At 54.9% G+C, this 19137-nt stretch overlaps 1 protein-coding gene across 1 annotated transcript; it reads right to left on the bottom strand.

The window, feature by feature from the left end:
• Positions 1-376: 376 nt before the first annotated feature.
• DENND2D (DENN domain containing 2D) lies at positions 377-13276 on the bottom strand. The gene is given in 14 exon segments (XM_041422648.1): positions 377-1673; positions 2951-3190; positions 3602-3692; positions 4322-4363; positions 4828-5005; positions 5139-5287; positions 7243-7383; positions 7474-7551; positions 8946-9015; positions 9146-9258; positions 9790-9974; positions 12982-13074; positions 13077-13161; positions 13163-13276. Coding segments are annotated over 14 exon segments (1641 nt in total). The 3' UTR covers positions 377-1611.
• Between the last annotated feature and the right edge of the window lie 5861 nt (positions 13277-19137).

The following is a 19137-nucleotide window of genomic DNA, read 5'->3' as shown; positions in this document are numbered from 1 at the left end:
GTTGCCCAGCTCTGAGAGTAAAAGCCAACTGGCAGCCTGGTGGATTTCAGTTCTTGTACAAAGTCCCCCACTGGGGCTTCCAGTAGCACTGCAGAAGTTGTGTTAAACTGGATTTGGAACCAGGGGAGGAGGATCAAGGTGGTCAGAGGGATGAAGCAGCTGTGCTGTGAGGAGAGGCTGAGAATTGGTGTTGTTCAGTCTGGAGAAGAGAACCTTGAGGTGACCTAACTGTGTGTTTTCAGTACCTGAAGGAACCACAAGAAGGACAGAGAGAGACTGTGGACAAGGGCCTGGAGTGACAGGACAAGGGTGGAGGCAGAGGGCAGGGTTAGATGGGATATTGGGGAGAAATTGTTCCCTGTGAGGGTGAGCAGGCCCTGGCACAGGTTGCCCAGAGCAGCTGTGGCTGTCCCTGGATTCCTGGAAGTGTCCAAGGCCAGGTTGGATGGGGCTTGGAGTAGCCTGGGACAGTGGAAAGTGTGGAAGGTGTGCTCATGGCAGGGCGTGGAACCGAGTGATCATGAACATCCCTTCCATCCCAAAACAGTCTGAGATTCCATGATTCCAGGATATTTTTGATATTTTGATGCCTGGTGGGTACCAAGTGATGTGACAGCCTGGCTGTAACATCCCAGAGAGAAGAAGAACGAAACTCTGCCTTCATTTCCAGCCTTTGCTGGGAGAAGTACCTGGGCTGGGTTTCTGTGGATGGGACCAGTCAGATCTGCAGCCCCAGCCCAGCCTCCCTGCTGCAATATTTATTTTCTGGGTGAGTGTATTCAGAAAGGAGAACTGTCATTTAGCTTTAATCTGCTGCTGGCCTCACATTTCAGAGAGGAATTGCGAGGTTTTAAGAGAAGTTGGCACCAAGACCAGACCCAAGGAGGATGGTGACACGTTCCACTCTGGGATGGAACAAATCCTTCCTCCCTCCCTGAAGCTGTTGATCGGCTGTTTCCCCTTGACACCCCACAGCCATGTGGCCTTCACAGTTTGCTCCAGCACAAATAAATAACCTGCTGGAAATGAGTATTTTTGTTTCCTTGGAAAGCCAAACTTGGCTCTATGTGGCACCAGTGATGCAGCAGCTGAGAGGAAACCACTAAGAACCCCCCACCTGCTCCTGCTGGTGTTCAACAATGGCTTAGTAAACAGTATAAACCAGTTGTTAATAACAAAACCTCAGGAACTGTGCAATGGGATGTTCCTTATTTGCAAACCCCTGGTTTGTTTGAATGAGAAGTAACACTATTTCCTACTCATCCCTTTTTTTTCTCCCTTCTAATAATTACTCTAATCCCTTGTTGTCCTGCAGCCAGCCCTGGCTGCCCTCTGTCTGTGTGAGGTGTTGGGGGGACAAAAACTGTGCAGGGCCAAGCACTGGGAGTCACAGTCTGTCCCTGGAGCCACCATGATCGGGAAAGAAATCCCATCCTGGTGCTAGTTCTGTGCAAAGAGTTTTCCAGTGCAATGATGCCCTGAGAAAGAAATGCTGCTCAGTGCTGCTCAGGCAGCTCAGGAGTCCCAGGTGGGCAGGAACAGAGTCCAGTATGGTGCTGCTGGCAGGGATGTGTGAATCCCAGTCCTGCTCCCCTTCTCCCACGCTGGACTTCAGGAGTCCCTTCTGTGCTTCTTCTGTTCATGGTACTCTATTATTTTCTGCTGGAAATATGCTGTGGAGGAAAAAAGGTCATGGGTGAGGTGCTGGTGTTTGGAATGGGGGATACAGGGCTGCCCCGCCTGAATTCTGGGAAGTGTTTGCGTCCCAAACACTCCTGGGTTATGGACACCTGCACCCACAGAGGATGCGGGGAAATACGGAAATGAAGTGTCCAAGGCAGGTTGGATGGGGCTTGGAGCAACCTGGGATTGTGGAAGGTGTCCCTGCCCCATGGCAGGAGGTGGAACGAGATGTTCTTTAAAGGTCCCTCCAACCCAAATTTTTGGAATTTTGGGATTCTATAAGTCTATGAAATGGGGGTGGTTACAACGCCACCCATTCCTCTCACCCAAAATAGGCTTTATTATGCTGGGTTAGCCAGAGGTTTTAACCCATGTGTTCACTCCTGTTCAGTTTTGTGTTTCCCACCAGCAAGGAAGGGAAAAAGCAATAGACCTAGCAAAACGCAAGAATGGTGATGTAGACTGGGAATACAATAAGAAAACAGGGATTGTGTCATCCCTCTCTTTCTCCCCAAGTTTGCCCTATAAGGTCTCACATAAAAGGGCAGAGAAGCAGCTCCTGAGGCAGTGCCAGCAGGAGTGCCCCAGGTGGGGTGGCAGACCCCAGCCCAGGATGTCTCCATCCAGACATACAGTTTTTGTGTGGTTTCCTCCACTTGCACTGCCCATTTGTCTGTGTCCCAGGCTGGGAGAAGGCTCAGCCCTGCAAATCCCCGGGAAGAGGAAAGGACCAGCTCTGCTGCCAGGGAGTTAGGGGCTGAGCTGAGTCAGGCTCTGGCAGTTGCTGCTGTGCCCAAGCCAAATGTTTGTGCTGCTGCCGCTTGTTTGCCTCTACACAGAGCTCCCAGTGAGCCAGCCCCAGCTCCAGGCGAGTGACAAGATCTAAAATGAATTATAGAGTCCAGAATCCCATGCTGGATCGAGTTGGAACGGACCTTAAAGCTAATCCAGTTCCAAACTCTGCCCTGGGCAGAGACACCTTCCACTAGATCAGTTTGCTCCAAGCCCCATCCAAAGTGGGCTTAGACACTTCCAGGGATGGGGAGTCACAAATGAGGATTTTTAAAATTTTTTTTTGTTGCTTGACATGTATGGAGAAATGAGGCCATTGAGAGCAAACAGGATCTGCTCAGTGCCCTGAGCACCCCCAGCTCGGGCTGCATCCCATCCCTCACCAGGCACGAGGCATCTCTGCCCCTAAACCAACCAGGCCAGGGTTCCACAGAGCCCACCCGCCAGGGGAGGGGACCAGAAATGGGACCATTACCTTCCTGTGGGATCCTGCTCTTCTCCGCTTCCTCAATAAATAGGGAAAACATGTTTGTCTTCACGAACTTTTTCACCAATCTGCGGCAGCTCTTGGAGGCGATGGCCTTGCAGAAGGCTCGTTCCTGGAAGCTGCCGGAGCCGCTCCTGCCCCACTTGATGTGGGAGCCGTAGTGCCCGACCAGCCGCACAAAGAAGTGCACGAAGGCTTCTGACACCAGGGCGTTCACCTGCTCCGAGGCTGGAAGGGGACACGGAGCACGAGAGGTGGGGATGAGACCTCTGAACACAGACAGGATGGGCTTATTTTAACCTGGTCTGTGTGTGCATCCCAAGGAGTTACTTGCTTAGAGCCTTCCTCTGCTCCTAATCAAGGATCAGACTAATTTTGCCGAGGGAACCCTGCCTTTCCAGGGTGTTGCTTTCCGATGGCAGCATCTTAATGTTCTAAATATTAGTAAAAATCCATTTTTCCATCAGAATTATCTGTTCCTGCTCTCGTGTTTCAAAGGACAGAGGAAAACCCAGGGGATTACCCCTGCAAATGGGGAGAAACATCCCACACCAGGTGACTTTAGGAAAATCCCTTGGCTGAAGTCTCTAGCTGTGGAGAGGGCAGATCAGGGCTCTTTTACCATCAAGACATCCTTACTGTGCACGTTGTTGTTGTTGTTGTGCCTGTTCAGAGATATCAGCATCTCGTTCTGCAGCTTTCCAGGCAGGATCTGCTCCTCATCCCCCACCTGGAAGGCAACAGGGCTGTGAAGCACTGGACAGAATCCAGCTCAGGGGGCCATGGGCTGGTGCAGCCCATCAGTGGGGCTTTCAAAGCTCATTAATTAATCATCATCACAATGTCCTGCAGAGATGTGGGTGTGGGATATCCAGTGCACAGACCCTGCTGTTCTGGCTCAAAAGCCAGAAGCAGTGGCTGTAGACACACATCCCCACACGGGATGTGCCCCCTAGGCTGGTGCCACTGAGGATGGCTCTGCCCCCAAAATCATAGAACCACAAAATCCCAGATGGGTTTGGGTTAGAAAGAACCTTAAAGCTCATCCCATTCCACCCCCTGCCATGGGCAGGGACATTTTCCACTAGACTACGTTGCTCCAAGCTCTATCCAGCTTAGCCTTGGACACTTTCAGGGATCCAGGGGCAGCCACAGCTTCCATGGGCAATCTGGGCGAGGGCTTTACCACCCTCACAGGGAAGAATTCCTTCCCAAAATCCCATCTAACCCTGCCCTCTGGCAGTTTGAAGCCATTTAAAAATGTGGAAGCTGCCAGGTAGCTGACACCAAAGGAGAAAAGGCCCTTCCTGGGGTTATCCAGGCCACCCCCAGCCCCACATCCACACAGGGAGGACCTACCGCCCGGATGATCTTCCCTTCACAGAGATCAACTATCAGAGCCTGAAAGAGAGCAGAGAGTGAGCAGGTTTAGCCCTGCCAAAGCACCTGGGCTTCCTCCCACCCATTTTGGGATGGGACTGGTATGTCACCAGCCCATGAGGGTGGCAGGAGAGGGATCAGCCCCTCTCTGCAGGAGGGACCTGGACAGGGGGACCAGGGCATTTCCCACAAGGACAATTTTTGCTGCAGGTTTGGTGGCTTGTCCCCACACAGCTTTCCTCTGCTTCGAGACAGATGAGCCCAACAGCAGCTCCTGGAGCACAGGGGCAGGGCAGCTCACAGGGGAATGTGGAGGTAACACCCCAGGTGCCAGCAGGAGGGGACATGGAGGACACCCTAATTTCCAGCCTCCCTGGGTAGGAAAAGGGCACAATCAGAGCCTCTGGCCCCAGGGCCAAGCCAAACCTGGGGACACGGATTCACTGATGGCTCCATCCTGCTGCCCTCCCCTCCGGATGAAATACCTCCTCCATTGGCTGCTCCAGGACCCGCTCCAGGTGCCGCATCTGGATGCCAACCATGAAGGGTGTGGGGCAGCACACAGTGTCCAGCAGGCACTCGGGGACCACGGGGATGTAGGTGTGAGCCCAGCTGAAGGGGTACAGGAGAGCAGCCACGGCGTGGATGCACTGAGACAGGACACTGTGGGACAGGCAGCCAGCGGTGATACCATGGCGGGGAGGAGGGAACAGCCCACCTCAAGCTCTGCTGTGTCCTGTGCCACTTCAAGGGCACTTTTTATGGGCATTTTTATAATAAAGAGATCAGGACTCACCTCAGCTCCTCAGCCAGGAAAATGAGCCGTCGCTCCAACATGGCAGAGGCGAAAATGTGCAGGATGAGGTGAGGGCTGAGACGCTGGAGCAGAGCCTGGAACTCCACATGCTCCAGGTGGGCATCCACAGGCCGTGTGAGCTCGATGAGCTGCCAAGAAAGAGCCATGGAACCCCAGCTTAGGAGGGGCAACACTCCCCCTGTCCTGCCCTGGCTTCCTGAGAAGGTGATTTGGAAGCAATTAATGACCCAGCGTTTGCAGCATCTGTACTGTGTCCATGTACAAGGGACAAACCCCATTTCACCCTGCCAGGAGATTCAGCCTGTGCAGCTCAGGGAAGCCATCAGTGATGTGCACTGTGGGGCTCCTTATTTGGGCACTGGATTTTTAACCCAAATGCCTCTTTTCTCTAGTGCTCCCAAGTCCCTGGCAGGGGTGGCAGGGACATGTCCCATCTCAGTGTCTGAGAGGTCAGCTGTGAGCTGCCAGGAAAGGGAGGAGTGGGGAGGGCATGACTCCTACAAATGCCACAAAACCTTCCTCTAATGTCTCTCTGGCAGGGTCAGCCTGGCAATTCCTGGCTAAGATGAAAAAGTGAGGGATCTAACAGATATTTGCAGGCGGGCTGGCTACTCAGCTTCATTTGCCCACAAGTCTCCCAATTCCATCAATCCCCATGGCAGGCAGACATGGCGAGTACTGAAGGGTTAACAGGACCATGAAGCTCAGGACACAGTCCTGGCCCTTCCCCCCATCCTTCAGGAAGAAAATCCCCTTCTCCATGTGCTTTTCCACCAAAGCAGCATTTTCCCAGCCAGCAGCATCAGGCTTGGCTGGGCTCCATAGACCCTTTCCAGCACAAATCCTGCCTCATGCCCATCTCAGCCCATGCAGTACCCAGGATTTATTTCCCCTCCTTTCCTGGTCTCAGTGATCTCCTTGCTCCAGACCCTTCCCAGAGCCCCAGAGTGCAGCTCTTTTGAAGAACATCCTCATTCCTCCTCCCTCTGGCACCCCAGGCTGTGCTTCCAACCATGGCCCTGGGAGAGAGCATTGAGCAACCTGCAAAGTCTTGCACAAGCTCCCTGGATTAAGAAATTGCTTAGATCACCAGCTGATAAATTGCTCTAGAGAGCACGGATCCTGCTTTCAGGCCACCCCTGGCACATCCACGGGATGCTCAGCATTGAGGATATTTTTCCCAGTGCCAGAGTGGATCTTACCTATTTTTCCAGTTTGGCTTTACCACAAGCGAAAGAAAAAGCAAATTAAAAAGCTATGCCTGTGCGAGTCTGGGCTGTGTGTGGGCGCAGTGAGATCATCTCATCCATGCCTAGATCAGATCTTTTCTCTACATGAAAAGACTGGGCTTGTCACACACCTGCACCTGCCTGGGGGGCTAAACCAGGCAGGAATCAAGACTGGGAGTTGAGTATAGTGGTATGGAGAAGAATATAATGATGCAATCATGGAATCATCAGGGCTGGAAAAGCCCTCTAAGATCATGAACTCCATGTTCACCACAAACCCCCATCCCCAAGTGCCACATTCACATGTGTTTTGAACACTTCTAGGGATGGTGATTCCACCACGGTGCTGGACAGGCGCTGCCAGTGCCTGACCACCTCTTCTGGCAAGAAATTTGCAGCCCAGAACAGCCCTTGCACCACTGTGCTCCCCAGCCTGCCAGAGGAGCAGACACTAGCTCAGGAGCAGCTCCCAGCCCCTGGCACAACAGGCCCCTCCTGGGCCCTGGCACAGCATCCTACTTCCAGCCCCTGGCACAACATCCTGCTCTGGCATCAGGGCAGGGCAAGTCCCAACACAGCGTATGGAGAGGTTTTTGTGCAGCCAGTTCCAGCTTCAGGCTGGAGGAGCTGCAGAGGTTTCAAAAATGGAGCAGCATGCCCTGGGGATGGGCTCCATCCTCATCCTCACTGCTCTCCTCCTGGATCAGGAGAGAGATAACACCCATATTCCCGAGCAATGAGGCCCCTGGCAGCCTGACCCACCCTGCCCTGCTATGGTCAGCATCCCTGGGTGCTGCAGGGGTGGAGGATGCTCCCAGATGTCAACCAGGAGGTGCCCCGGGTCCCCCACCAACCTCTGTGCCCGACTCGGGGATGAAGCTTTTGATGGTGACAGTTTTCCCTGGAGCTGGGAAGGGTGATTCCCGAAGGCCCTGCATGAAGGGGTAGATCACTGCCATGGAGATCTGGCGCCTCTTCTCCACCTCGTCCAGGATCTGGGTGAGAAAGATAAGAGTTGGGAATCCCCAGCAGATAAAGGAGCAGTTGCCAGGGCCACCACTGGGCCAGAGCCACCATGTCCCTACCTTGGAGAAGAGCCCAAAGCAGCCCAGGCAGCTGATGATGCAGAAAACCTCAGGGAGTCGGACACCACGCCCAGATGGCTGGAAGAGTGTGGGGAAAGGATTTGAGCATCTCCCAGCCCCCTGCACCAGCCCCGCACTCTCCAAAGGGATCCTCACTTGCTCCCCTCAAATTCCCAGTCACTCACTGGGAGATTTTCAAAGCTAGGGCCAAGGCCAATGATGCAGCTGATGTTGGAAAAGCAGAGGGTGCCCAGAGAAGGTGATTTGAGCTGTTAATTATTTTGGTGCAAAGTCCTTTGGCATATTTGCAAACTCTCCTCTCACCCAGGCACACATTCTCCAAGACACCCTGCCCCACCATCCTTGGGGTTAATCCTGACTCCAGCTACAACAGGGCCATTGGGATGAGTTCTTTGGCCTTTTTTCCCTTTCCAATTGGACTATCCTGGGTCTGTTTGCTCTTTTCAGCCCTCCACCTCCCTGGGAGATTTTCAAAGCTAGGGCCAAGGCCAATGATGCAGCTGATGTTGGAAAAGCAGAGGGTGCCCAGAGAAGGTGATTTGAGCTGTTAATTATTTTGGTGCAAAGTCCTTTGGCATATTTGCAAACTCTCCTCTCACCCAGGCACACATTCTCCAAGACACCCTGCCCCACCATCCTTGGGGTTAATCCTGACTCCAGCTACAACAGGGCCATTGGCATGAGTTCTTTGGCTTTTTTTCCCTTTCCAACTGGACTATCCTGTTTGCTCTTTTCATCCCTCCAGACATCCAGTTCCAACAGCCTGAGCTCATGCCTGGATGCCGAAATGGGGAGGTTCACCAGGATGAAGGGGTGGTGGATCCAGCTGTTGCCCAGGCTGTGGCACAGGGATTTCCTCCTGGATTTATGTCCCTGTTTAAAGCAGCAGCCAGGGAAGACCATTGCATCTCAGCGCCCCTGAGCTGGTCAAACCCATGAGTTGAGAAACAGCCACTGCTCAGATGCAGTTTTTGGGGATGGGGCTGAGGGCTCCTAGCTCCTTGGTACCTGGATGGCTGCACTGACATTCCCATCCTGATCCCAAGTGGGATTTGCAGCCATCCTGACTACTGCAGACATGGGAAAGGAGCCAGGGAAGCCAGGGGGGAATCATAGAACTGTTAAGTTTGGAAAAGCCCCCCAAGATCTCCAAGTCCAAGAGTAGTCCAGCACCACGACATTCACCCCCTAAACCGTATCCCCATGTGCCACATCCACAGGCTTTGTGAACACTCATTGTTTCCTCCATCCAACATCTGAGTTGTGCCTCAGCAGAGAGCTTTAAAAACCCCCTTTGGGTACCCTCTTGCTGCTCGTCATCACTGCGGCCGGGCCGGTGGCTTTCTGAGGCACGCCCCCACGAGCTGAACTCTGGGCCTGGCAGGAGGTGACATGTCCCTCTGTGGGGAGGGGGTGACACCCCCGGTGGGTGTGGGGTGGGGAGGGCTCACCAGCAGCCGCCTGCAGTAGCCAATCTTCCTGCTGCCATCCACATTTGTCAGGACAAAAGAAAAGGTTTCGCTGCAAGGAGAGAAAACAAGGGGCTGGGATGAGCTGGGATGGACTGGGCTGGGCTGGGCTGGTCCTTCCAGCCCTCAGGAGTCCAACAGGAGTGGGGACCCCAGCCCAGACCCTGCAGTGAGGCAGGTACCTGGTGAACTCAGTGATAGGTGCCCAGTTGTTGCCGTCGGGGAAGCAGAAGAGGGGGATGGCTTGAAGGAGACGTTCCTCCTCCTCCTTCTGGCCCTTCAGCAAGTTCTCGCGCTGGATGGAAGCGATGCCAAGAGTCAGGGAGATGGAGGGTCCCCATTGTCACCAGGAATGGGGTGGGATTCAGTAGAATGAGGTCTGTCCCAAAGCAACTCCTGGCTCTGCATGATGCAGAAGGAGCCTACACATGTCTGGACAAGCACCTCTCAAAAATCCGAATTTTGACTTTCACCCCATGGACAGTGAAGCAAAGCAGAGGGACCCTCTGCAAACTGCGATCTCTTCCTGTGCCACCTCCCTGAGATGTGATTTCCCCACTGTGGTCTCCCTTTTTGGGTCAGGAGGCCAGGGACAGCCCCTGGAGTTTCCTCCTGAGGTTTGTGGCCCTTGGCTGGGATCATGGGGAGGGACAGATGGTCCCAGCAACCCCAACCCAGGGCAGGCAAAGCCCTGGGGTCTGGGACTGTGACTCAAGAGCATGGGGCACCTTTCTCCTTCCATAGCTTTAATGATGGGGAAGGAATAACATCCCTTTCTCCTCTAAATGTGGAAAACTAATCTTATCAAAAACACAGGACTAAATACCTTTGGGAATTGGTAGGTTATCTTGGGTTCATAACGTCCATCTGGCATCTTCTTCAGTGACACCACCACCAGGTACTCAAAGAAGAACTGCCCAGCAGAGTAGAAGACTGAGCTTCGCTCTCCCTGCTTCCCCTGTGGTACCCGTGGGGGGGTGTTTTCTGCAGCAGAGGCCCCATCTTTTCCTTCTGAAGCCAAAAAGATCCCAAAAAAATCTGATCAGAGTCAATGAAAGGTCTGAGGGCAAGGGCGGAGTTGCAGAGTTACATGTGAACTGGCTGAAGGGAACCAGGTCCTGGTGCCCTGACACCCCCAGCCTTCCTTTGCCCCAGCCCAGTGAGGGCAGAAGGATGCCCAGAGCAAAGTGGACACATGGAATGTGGAGAGCAGATGGGCTCTGCATTAAACATCTGCAGGGAGGTGCGTGACTGCGTTTATAGCAGTTAATTGTATCCTCTTAGGAGAAGTAAACAGCAACAAACCAGCCCAGATCTTGTTTGAGCACCTCCTAAAGCTCCAGTCAGATGAATCCCAACCCTGCCAGGTGTCCTGGGAACTGCTGATTGCAAATGAGCTACTCGAGGGTTTTCCCTAAACCAAAGCAAAGCAGTTCCTGGAGATTACACCCCAGTTCTTGTTGGGCTGGTTGGGGAGGGCAGCTGGGAAGCATCAGCAGTCACACCCTGAACAACCAGGAATAGGAGGGGAAAGAGCCCCATCCAGCATCTCCAAGGGCCCTGGGAAGACCACAGTGGGACAGTGAGACCCAAGGACTGGAAAGGAGTTAAATGCCAGACAGAGACTGCAGCCAGGCCATGCCACAGCTCTTCCCTCTCCCAGAGGCCATTTCTGTATCCCTTTATACCTTGTTCTTGAAAGTGTCCCATCTCTGATTATGGTGGGGAGCTGGAGCAGAAAAATTGAGCTGCTCTTTTAGGAATGGCAAGGAAAATAAATATGTGGCTGGATGAGATTACTGGCTCTTGCAGTTTGTCCCCAGACCCCAGAGTTTGTCCCTGGGCTCTTCTAGTTGTGGCTGGTTAGGGCAAGGCATGGCTGTGATCAGCTATTCCCATTATCCTTCTCCATGTATGGCATCCTACTCCAAAAGCGGTGCTGGTGGACACCCTGCCCACATGTCCCTCCAGCTCCAGAGCTACCTCCTTTAGTCTGGAAACACCTCTCCAGCCTTTGTTCCAGGTCACTGGGAGCTGGTGGGAACAGAAGGCTCATAGGAGGAGGTGACACTCATGGTCCCATCACAGAATGTTCCTTCCCAGGCAGCAGAAATTCCTTTCCCAGCTTGGAGTGGGGGGATGCTCAAAGCCACACCTTTGTGCATCCTGGGGCTGCCCCACTTCCACATACAAAGTCCTTCCTCTTTGGCAAGGCAAAATTCATCCCAAAGAGGACCCTTTGTGGCAGGTGAAGGCTGAGAGCTGGCTGAAGATACCTCTGGCTTATCCTCATTGGGGATCATCCTGGACCTGCCCAGTGAGGTGCTCCAGGCCAGGAAAAAGGTGACAAGATGTCATTGCTTCTCCTGCTCTTCCTTGGGATGCTCCAGCAACAGCTTTGGTCTGCTCCCACCTCTGACCCAGGCAGGGGGTTGTTGTTGGGGGGACCCCAGGGAAGAAGGCTGTGTCGTGGGAGGGCTGCTGGTGTCCCCCAGCCACGCTGGACACCGGCATTGGCTGTTTTCCCATCACCAGGGCAAGATGAAAGTGCAGTTAAATCCTGCCTATCCAGTCCCATTATGCATTTCAGAGAACAACAGATCTGCTCTGCAGCAAGGACTGCATTTGCATTTTGTCCATGGGGTTTACAAGCAAACAAGCCAAACCTGCTGCTCTGGAGATCCTGGCCTTGCCAAGCTACAGCTCTGCCTCTCACACGTGGAAGTGTGGATCCCTCAGCAGTGCCAGGTCTGGCTGCAAAGCCCTCACTGGCAGAGCCTAAATCCCTCCAAGACCAGAACTCCCATCCCAGGGCTGGAAGATGAGCTCCAGGGATGTATGGAGTGAACTGTGAGGCAGGCTGAATGTGGCATCAGAGATCCCAGCGCTGCCCCAAACCGGCAGGGTTCGCAGTGCCTCTTCTCCCGGGAACATAACCAGGGTCTCAAGAGCCAATGACTCTCCCATAGTCCGTGTCAGGAAAATTCGGGGAGCACCCCCAGCCCCCCCGCAGTGGGTGAGAGCATCCCCTGCGAGGAAGGGAAGGAGGCCAGGGGTCTCTCACAACTCCCGGATGGAAAGTGGCTGGTGGTGACGTGGATCTTCACCCTTCCATCCACCGGGCACGGAGAGGGCAAAGGCTGCCGCGGGCTTTTCTTATCGCCGAGGGCTGCGCTCAGCTCCGCTCCGCCTGTGGCACAACCGGTTTCTTTCTTCCCGGAAAACTCCCGACCTCTGGTGTGACAAGGTTTCCCGACCTGGTTTGCGGGGGAGCTCGGCTTCCCGTGCCGCCCAGCTGCCCACCTGCCCCAGCGGAGAGGAAATGGCTTTGGCTTCATCAAACCTCGGGCAACATCGAGCTCATGCGGGAGCCAGAGCCAGCACAAAACAGACGGGGAGGGGAGCGCAGTAAGCCCCCCCAGCCCATAGATTGCTACAACCTGCTTTGTTCTGCCTTGAGATACGGCAGCCAGAAAACTCTGATGATCCTTTCAGTATCTCGGAAAAGATCACAAACCCCAAACGACCAATTTCTGCAGCGCCTTCTGAAGGCTCTGCAACACCCACCTGTCCTGAGGGGCACCGTCCCCCTCGTGGGTACCCCCATGGATACCCCCACGCGTGTCCCAGATGCCAGGCGCCGGCATGCCCTGCGATGCCTTGTCCAGCGGGGATGTGCGGGATCTGCGGGGCCGCGCCTGCGGCTGGGGTGGGCTCAGTTGGGAAGGGGTGGGCTCCCTGGAGAGGGAGTGCAGCTCTCGGGATGGGCCGAACACCCGAGAAGGGAGCAAGAGATGTGGTGAGTCCCGGGGCAGCCGGCTCGGGCTGGGCTCCCTGTGGTGGGGTGCGAACGGGCAGGGCTGGAGGGACCGAGCCGCTGCCGCCGGTTGCACCGGGCGCAGTCGCGCTGCGCTGCCCGGGAACGCCCCCGCTCCGCCGCGGCACCGGGGATGGACCTGTCCAAACACCGAAACTGACACCGGCACCGGCACCTCCCGGAGCCCCTCCCGCCCCTCACCTCGGCGGCCGGCGCGCCGCAGGCTCCGTCGCAAGAAGTTGCCGATGGAAGCCATGGTGGCCCCGGCGCGGTCCCGGTGCGGCCCCGGCCCGGCGGGGAGGGCTCGGCTTCCGCCCGCCGCGCTTTCGCTTTCCCGGGGGAGGAGGGACGGCACGGGGCGGAGAGGAGGAGGAGCGGGGAACCGGGCAACACCTGGCACCGGCCGGGCACGGGGGACTCGTCCGGGGAGAGGGGCACTGGGGCACGGGGTAGCCCAGGAAACCGGGAGAAACGGGCATGGGGGGCCCGGGAGCATCGGGAATGAGGGAAGCAGGGAGCCGAGGATGCCAGGAGGAACTGGGGATGAGGGATCCGGGAGTACAGGACATGGGGATAAGGGAGGAACTGGGGATGGGGGATCCAGGAGTAGAGGATATGGGGGTAAGGGAAGAACTGGGAATGGGAGTCCTTGGGAGCACTGGGGAGGAGTCTGGAGCACCTGGCACGGAGGTCCTGGGCGGAACCTGGATGCGGGGGTCCTGGGAGCAGGGGGAGGCAGGAAGACCTGGTTGCAGAAGAGCAGGAGCACCGGGCACGGGGGTACAGGGAGCACTGGGATCTGAGTCTGAGCGGGCACGATGGTCGTGGAGGCAGCGGGAATGGGGGAGCTGGGAACACCCCAAGTTATAAGGATGCCAGCAGGAGCCAGACATGGGACATCCAGGAGAATGGGCATGGGGACACCCGGAGCACCCGACACAGAGGGAGCTGAGCATCCCCCCAAACGGGGCTGGGCATCCTAGTGGGGATCCGGCCTAGGCTGGGGCACAGGGCGTGACTGGGCACAGGGTGGGAATCGAGGCATGGACACTTGGAACAAGGTTTGCCCTGCATCACAGGGGACAGAACACTCATTCCCCAGTGCTACAAAGTTGTCCAAACCTTGCTTCAGCCTCCCAGCCTCCGCCAAGTCCTTTTTTCCCCGAGACCCCACCAGTGCCAGGACCAGTGCCCCGTGCAGCCTCTGCGGGGTTGCAGACGACGCTGACCCGTCCCTCCAGGGTACAGATGCTTTGGTGTCTCTCGCTCTGTGCCGTGGTGCAGAGTCAGCCCATCACCCGCTCTGGTGACTCCACCGTGCTTTATTCCCCTGCCGTGGGCTGTGAGCTCTGCACGCTGGCTGGGATGTGCTTTACCTCGGGCTGGCGTTTCTTCACCGGTCAGAGATTTATCCTCCTTCCCAGAGGTACTGAGAGGTGCTTCATCCAGGTCTGGGGCTGGAGGCCGGTTGCCATCCGCCTTCGTTGCAGGAAGGAAGAGCAGTGTCCTGCTGCTGCGATCCGGGGGTTTCCCTGTCTTGGGCATGCCGGGACACTGTGGAGCTGCTCGACTTTGCCGGGTGGTTTCACTGCTCTGCACACACCAACAGGGAAAGTCCCTTAAAAAACAATGATATCTTTAAAAGAAAAATCCCCCTTTTCCATTCTCAGCCTGTCCACCAGTATTTCCTCTGCTGTTTTTGGGTAGTGCTTATGCAGTAACTAAGATCCATTCCAAACCAAACAATTTTCTGATCAGAAAGTTGAAGTAAGGAATATCTTTTATGATCCTAATTAAACATACAGAGGGACCTTGGGCACAGCTACCAGTTATCAGACTCCAGGTGTGATGAGCTGTGCACAGTTCTCAGCCCCAGTGCCAGCGTGAGGCCGTTTGCAGCTGTAGAGCCGATTCCCTACACCAAATGTCCTCCTCTCTTTTATTTTGCAACATCTCCCATTCCTCTCCCTTTCCCGAGTGTGGGCTGGAGCTTGAGGAGGGGTTTGCAGCTGCCAGGAATGGCCTTTGCCAGCTTGCAGAGGTGGTGGATGCTTCTAAATTTCATCCCCACCGGGACACGTGCCTCTGATTCAACCAGGATGCTGCCTCCTCATCAGGCATATCAAGGAATTGCTGGTCCAGGAGTAATTTTTCTGTCTAATCTTGAGTGGGTGGGAAAGCATTTGTGCTTCTCGGAGGAGAGGACAGTGTGTTTGTTTGTGCAGAGGGGTTGTTCCCAGGACAAATTTCCTCTTGGCACAAAGGGAAAAGAAAAAGTTAGGGGGTTTCCCCTCGATTTTGGAGGAATACGCCTGCTTCCTGGAAACTGGCGCCGCCTTAGGAAAACAGCTGCTGCTTTCAGCCAGAAGAAAACCCCCGAAATTCTTTGATTTTATACCCATAAACAGATTTTTTTTCCCCTGCTTTCTCCCTTTAAGGCAAGTCTCTGACTGCGATCCCGGCTCGATAACGCCGTGATTCCGCTCAGGCGGCTTCTGTGCGGGAGTAAAAGCCGGTTCCAGCCACAGACCCTCCCGCTCCTGAGGAAACACTGTCCCTTTGTGCCATTGCACAATCCGGCAAACCTTGCGTTGCTGAGAGAGGTTGAACTATTGAATTTTCCCACTGAAAGCTCCTTTCTGCGGGAATCCGGCCGCCCATAGGGACAACAATCAGGCGCATTGTGGGGTCCTGGGGCCGCTGGCCACCGCTCTTCCCCCGCTCGCCGTCGCGCTGCTCTGTGGCCGCTGCCAAAGTCATTTCGCTTCCCTGACCAACCCCGAGGAGTTTTGTGTTTGGCTGCTTTTCCTTCCTTGAAGTCCTGGTGCTGCTGAAAACACGCTGGAATTCGGCTTTCTGCAGGCACGGTGCGCTCAGACTGCAAATATCCCGCGGGAGCGGGAGGGGAGCGTTGGGAGTGTGCCCCGCGCCGCCCTGGGACCGGGGTGCCCTCATCGCTGGGACCCTGCTTGCACCTCAGCTTCCTCCTCCTTCTCTGGGCTTGCAGCCCTCGCCTGAGCCGGTGCATCTTCCCTGCTTCCCCATCCCCTCGCTGGCTGCCGGAGGAGCTCGGGTGCCCCGTGAGCTGTTTCCATTTTGCACCCAGGCTGGGATCGGGGCACAGAGACGGAGGGTGGGATGCAGCCGCAGCATCCCTGGCAGGGAGGCCACCGAGGGCAGCCCGAGGATGGTGGGGACCCAACGCCCTCTTTTCCAGCCTTTCCCATGTCAGGGAGTTTCTCCCACTGGATGGCGGCATTAGAGCAAAGAAATCTCTCCGGGAGAGGGGGACCTTCAATGGAGAGACTTTTCTACCTGGTTTTCTGGCTCCCAGGATGTTTGTGCTCAGACTGAGGATGTGTGGGTTCAGCACACTCTTGTTTGCACTGTTCCTGCCACTGATGCTTAGCTCTCTGCCCAGTTCTGTGCTCCATGGTCCCTTCTAGCACCCCAAAACAGGGAGCCATGGAACATCCTCTGCCAGCTCCTCTTCCCTCTGGGTGCAGAGGGATCTGCTGGGGGCTCAGCTGGGACATTTTGAGCCATGACCAGGAGCAAAGCAGACCCAGACTGGGCAAGGAAAAGAGATGTCAGTCCTCATGGTACACCAAAATCACAATTTCTTAGTAAGGCACATGCCTTATCCGCCCAAAGCCCTCCATGTTCCAATTGCTGGGGTGCAGAGACCCCCATGTCAAAGTCACACACCCCAAAATGGCCCATTTTTGCATGGAAAAAGATTTGGGCCCAATTTTTCCATGGTAGTTGCAGTGGAGATTCCAAAGCTCTCAGGCACTGGAAAACAAAGACAATCTGGCCACTTTTCCTTGCATCTCATGGTTTTAACCCCAAATATTTCAATCCACTTTTGGGATTTCATGGGTGTGGTGATGGGCAGATGGGCTTGCACAGTGCTGGGTGGGCAGGGAAGGTTCATGCTGGGCTGCAGTCCCTCTGCAAATACAGTGCAGGGCAAGTGCTCCAAGGCTGTTTTCTGGCCAGGAGACATCTCAGCTTACAGGCTTCCAGCTGGGCTGGCATTGCTGTTGGCACATGGGCAACCACAGATCACAGAATCACAGGAATCCCTGAGTTTGGAGGCACTCTCAGGGACCATCCAGTCCAGCCCCAGCCCTGCACAGACACCCCAACAATCCCACCCGGTGTCTGAGGGCATTGTCCAAACACTCCTGGAGCTCTGGCAGCCTCGGGGCTGTGCCCATTCCCTGGGAAGCCTGGGCAGTGCCTTCCCTCTGGGAGAAGAACCTTTCCTGATATCCAGCCTGACCTACCCTGACACAGCTCTGCGCTGCTTTTGCTGAATTATTTTCCCTGCACTCTGAGGACAGTTCCATACAGCATCACAGGTGGTAGCTGTCCCACAATGCCAATAAGCAGGAGCATTATTTTTAATATCAGCCTGTGTTCCTGTTGCACTTGACCTTGGCAGCTTTTTATTCAGTAATATTTCCACAAGAAATGGGAGCTCAGCTACACTGACAATGTCCTTCTGACAAGCAACTTCTTCTGCTCTCCCTGATACAAACAGGAATGACCTGTGGCCAACACAAATCTTTTTGAGAACTCAGTGACAGGATCTCTAAGCCTGAAATAAATCAGGGTGTTCACTCAAACAGCATGGATGGAAGAACAGCAGCAATCGGGGTTCCAGTCCTACATCCCTCCAGAACTTTGATGGAATACTGCTATGGATTGACCCTCCGTGGCATTCTCAACAGAGACAGCTGCATCCAAAACTACAAAATGGCCTGGAAGGATCGAGCCACAGAACTCTCAGGTGTAGCCTGGGATTTCCCTAGGACCTCCTGTGATGACCCAGTGACTTTTCCTGTGTTAAAATGCCATCTCCAGGATATTTGGTCCTTGGGAAGGTGTTTCAGGGTCAATCTCCTGCAGGATGCAGAGCCTATGGTGATTTTTCCATTGGAATGCACCTGGTTAGGGCTCCCAGGTACTTGATGCCCCTTTTCCTGCTCACTTCCAAGGACTTCTCCCTTCTTTTTGTCTCACAGGCTGCATGAGCCCTCAGCTGAGCTTGGACAATTTGTGGCATGTCTGGAAGCACCAGGGTCCCACCTCCTGGGTGGCTTTTAAATCCTGGGCATTCTTACCCTGAAGCACTGGGGAAAGCCCAGTGTTGGGGTGCTGGGGGCTCTGGGGACACTGGGGAGGGAGGAGGAGGGTGATGGTGCTGCAGGTCACAGTGACTTGTCCCAGGGAACACAGGATGCTGCTGGAAAGGGTCGGGGGCAGCTGGTGGGAGCTGGGTTTGTTTGATAAAATAAGGGAGGAAATTGGGGATTTTCCAAGGTAGTCTGGAAAGGAAAAGACAAAGAAATCAGAGGGTCAGTCCTGCTCCTTGGGAGCAAAGGGTGAGAATTCACAGGTGTGGATTGCAGGACCCCATATCCACTGCTGACCCTGGACTTTATCCCATCTTCTTCAAAAAGCAAGGATTTGCAGCTTGGTGCAATCCCTGGGAGCTGGAGGGTGTGAGGTGAGGAAGACCCCCCAGTTACACTGGCAGGGCTCCAACCCACGACCCTAAAGTGAGCCTTAAGATTTGCTAATCTCAAAATATTGTTGGCACTCAGATTTACTGCGTGTTTTGCCACAGCAAGTACTTTCCAAAAGGCCATGCTAAGTTTACACTGGAGCTGCTGGGATCAGATAACTGGTCCTGGCAGCTCCCTCTTTGTCCCCCCCCATCCCTCCTGGTTGCCATGCTGGGGTGCAAAAGGACAGCACAGCTTCTCCTGCACCCCACAAGAAGAGCTAACCACAGTCACAAGCAGCATTAAAAAAGGAAAGAGCAGCAAAGGTGTTTTATTTTGTGCAGGTGGTGGGATCGGACTGGGTCATGGCCTGGCTTGCAGGAAGATGTGAACTTTTGGAGAGCCCTAATGCTTGACTTTGAAGTCTCAGTGCCAGGGACAGAAAAGAGCCAGCCCTTGTTCCGAGCCTGACCATGTCCACCTCCCCAGGGCTTTGCAGGTTGTGAACATAAATCAGCTTCTCACCTTCAGTGCCAGCAGGGGCGGGTGACAGCCCTGCACGTCGTTTGGCATTCCTGCAACGTTAGAGCACCCCAAGAGATCCCAAGGGCTTTACAGGTGCTGGGCAGGAATGATGCCTCCAGCCACCACTGCCCAGTGAGATCCCAGGGCATTTCCAGCCTTCAAAAAGGATGGGCTCCCTGTGCAGGTCATCTGTGTCACAGGGCAAGGGCTGTGTCCTTGCATCCAGCTCACTGTGCCACGGAATCCCAGACTGGTTTGCGTTGGAAGGGACCTCAAAGCTCATCCCATTCCCACCCCCTGCCATGGGCAGGGACAC

The sequence above is a fragment of the Onychostruthus taczanowskii genome, unplaced genomic scaffold (assembly GCF_017590055.1).
Source record: "Onychostruthus taczanowskii isolate IOZ18803 unplaced genomic scaffold, ASM1759005v1 scaffold74, whole genome shotgun sequence".
Classification (NCBI taxonomy): domain Eukaryota; kingdom Metazoa; phylum Chordata; class Aves; order Passeriformes; family Passeridae; genus Onychostruthus; species Onychostruthus taczanowskii.
Note: the sequence above shows the minus strand (reverse complement) of the source record. Positions and strands in the feature narration are given on the sequence as shown.